The sequence below is a fragment of the Penaeus monodon genome, chromosome 33 (assembly GCF_015228065.2).
Source record: "Penaeus monodon isolate SGIC_2016 chromosome 33, NSTDA_Pmon_1, whole genome shotgun sequence".
NCBI classification, from domain to species: domain Eukaryota; kingdom Metazoa; phylum Arthropoda; class Malacostraca; order Decapoda; family Penaeidae; genus Penaeus; species Penaeus monodon.
Genome location: NC_051418.1, coordinates 19,721,821 through 19,722,577, shown reverse-complemented (window position 1 = coordinate 19,722,577; position 757 = coordinate 19,721,821). Strand labels below are relative to the sequence as shown.

The following is a 757-nucleotide window of genomic DNA, read 5'->3' as shown; positions in this document are numbered from 1 at the left end:
CATCAGCCAAACTCACAGCTCCCTCCCGAACGGCGTCCTCCCAGCGGCGGTCTCCCTCGACACGAGCCATCAGGTCTCGGGCGAAGAGGCCTCTGAAGAACCACCGCCTGACGACGCCCTCGCACTCGCCTTCGCCCAACGAGACCTCCTGCCCCTCTGAAGTCTGGAGCAAGGTGAAGAAGGCGACGAAGTCCTCTTGGTTGCGTTCCAGGTTCCAGATGTCGGGGGTAAACTTGCCGTCCTCCTCCTCCTTCGTCAGGTGGCCGTAGTCCTCTTGGTTGCATGCGTAGGGGATGTAGTCCTGGGAATGATTTATGAATGTATAAGAGAAACTGAACGGAAGATTTAAGTTAAGGAGACTCTCGACAATATCTTATTTGTATTTTCAAACTGCGACTGTTTAATGTCAACTGCATATTGAAACTGCGAGAATTATTTTAAATATTTTGTATCTTTAAACTGCGATAGTTATCATTCTATTGTCTGGGATTGTGTAACACTGTATAATAGTGTATGGTAATGAAGACTTTTACATACACATATTAACATTGATAAGTATCAGCTGCCGAGTCCAAGCAGACTTTTTTCCTTTCTTTTTTCTTTTTTCAAAATCCCACGCTGTTTTCTCTCTTCTCCGATGGAATTCTATTACTGTCACTCGAATTTCAATCGCCTTACGTTAACGGTACATGCAATTCTCTTTCCTTCAAGAAACAGCACATGAACACATTCCTCACATAAAAAGTCTTTATACTCA

General features: G+C 44.6%; 1 protein-coding gene across 1 annotated transcript in view; it reads right to left on the bottom strand.

Annotated features, from left to right (window-relative positions):
• LOC119594123 (procollagen-lysine,2-oxoglutarate 5-dioxygenase 1-like) overlaps window positions 1–757 on the bottom strand; it is a 7,714-nt gene that overhangs the window by 1,552 nt on the left and 5,405 nt on the right. Inside the window, exon 6 of the mRNA XM_037943186.1 lies at window positions 17–301. Coding sequence (XP_037799114.1) covers window positions 17–301 — 285 coding nt within the window. The remainder of the gene's footprint in view (window positions 1–16; window positions 302–757) is intronic.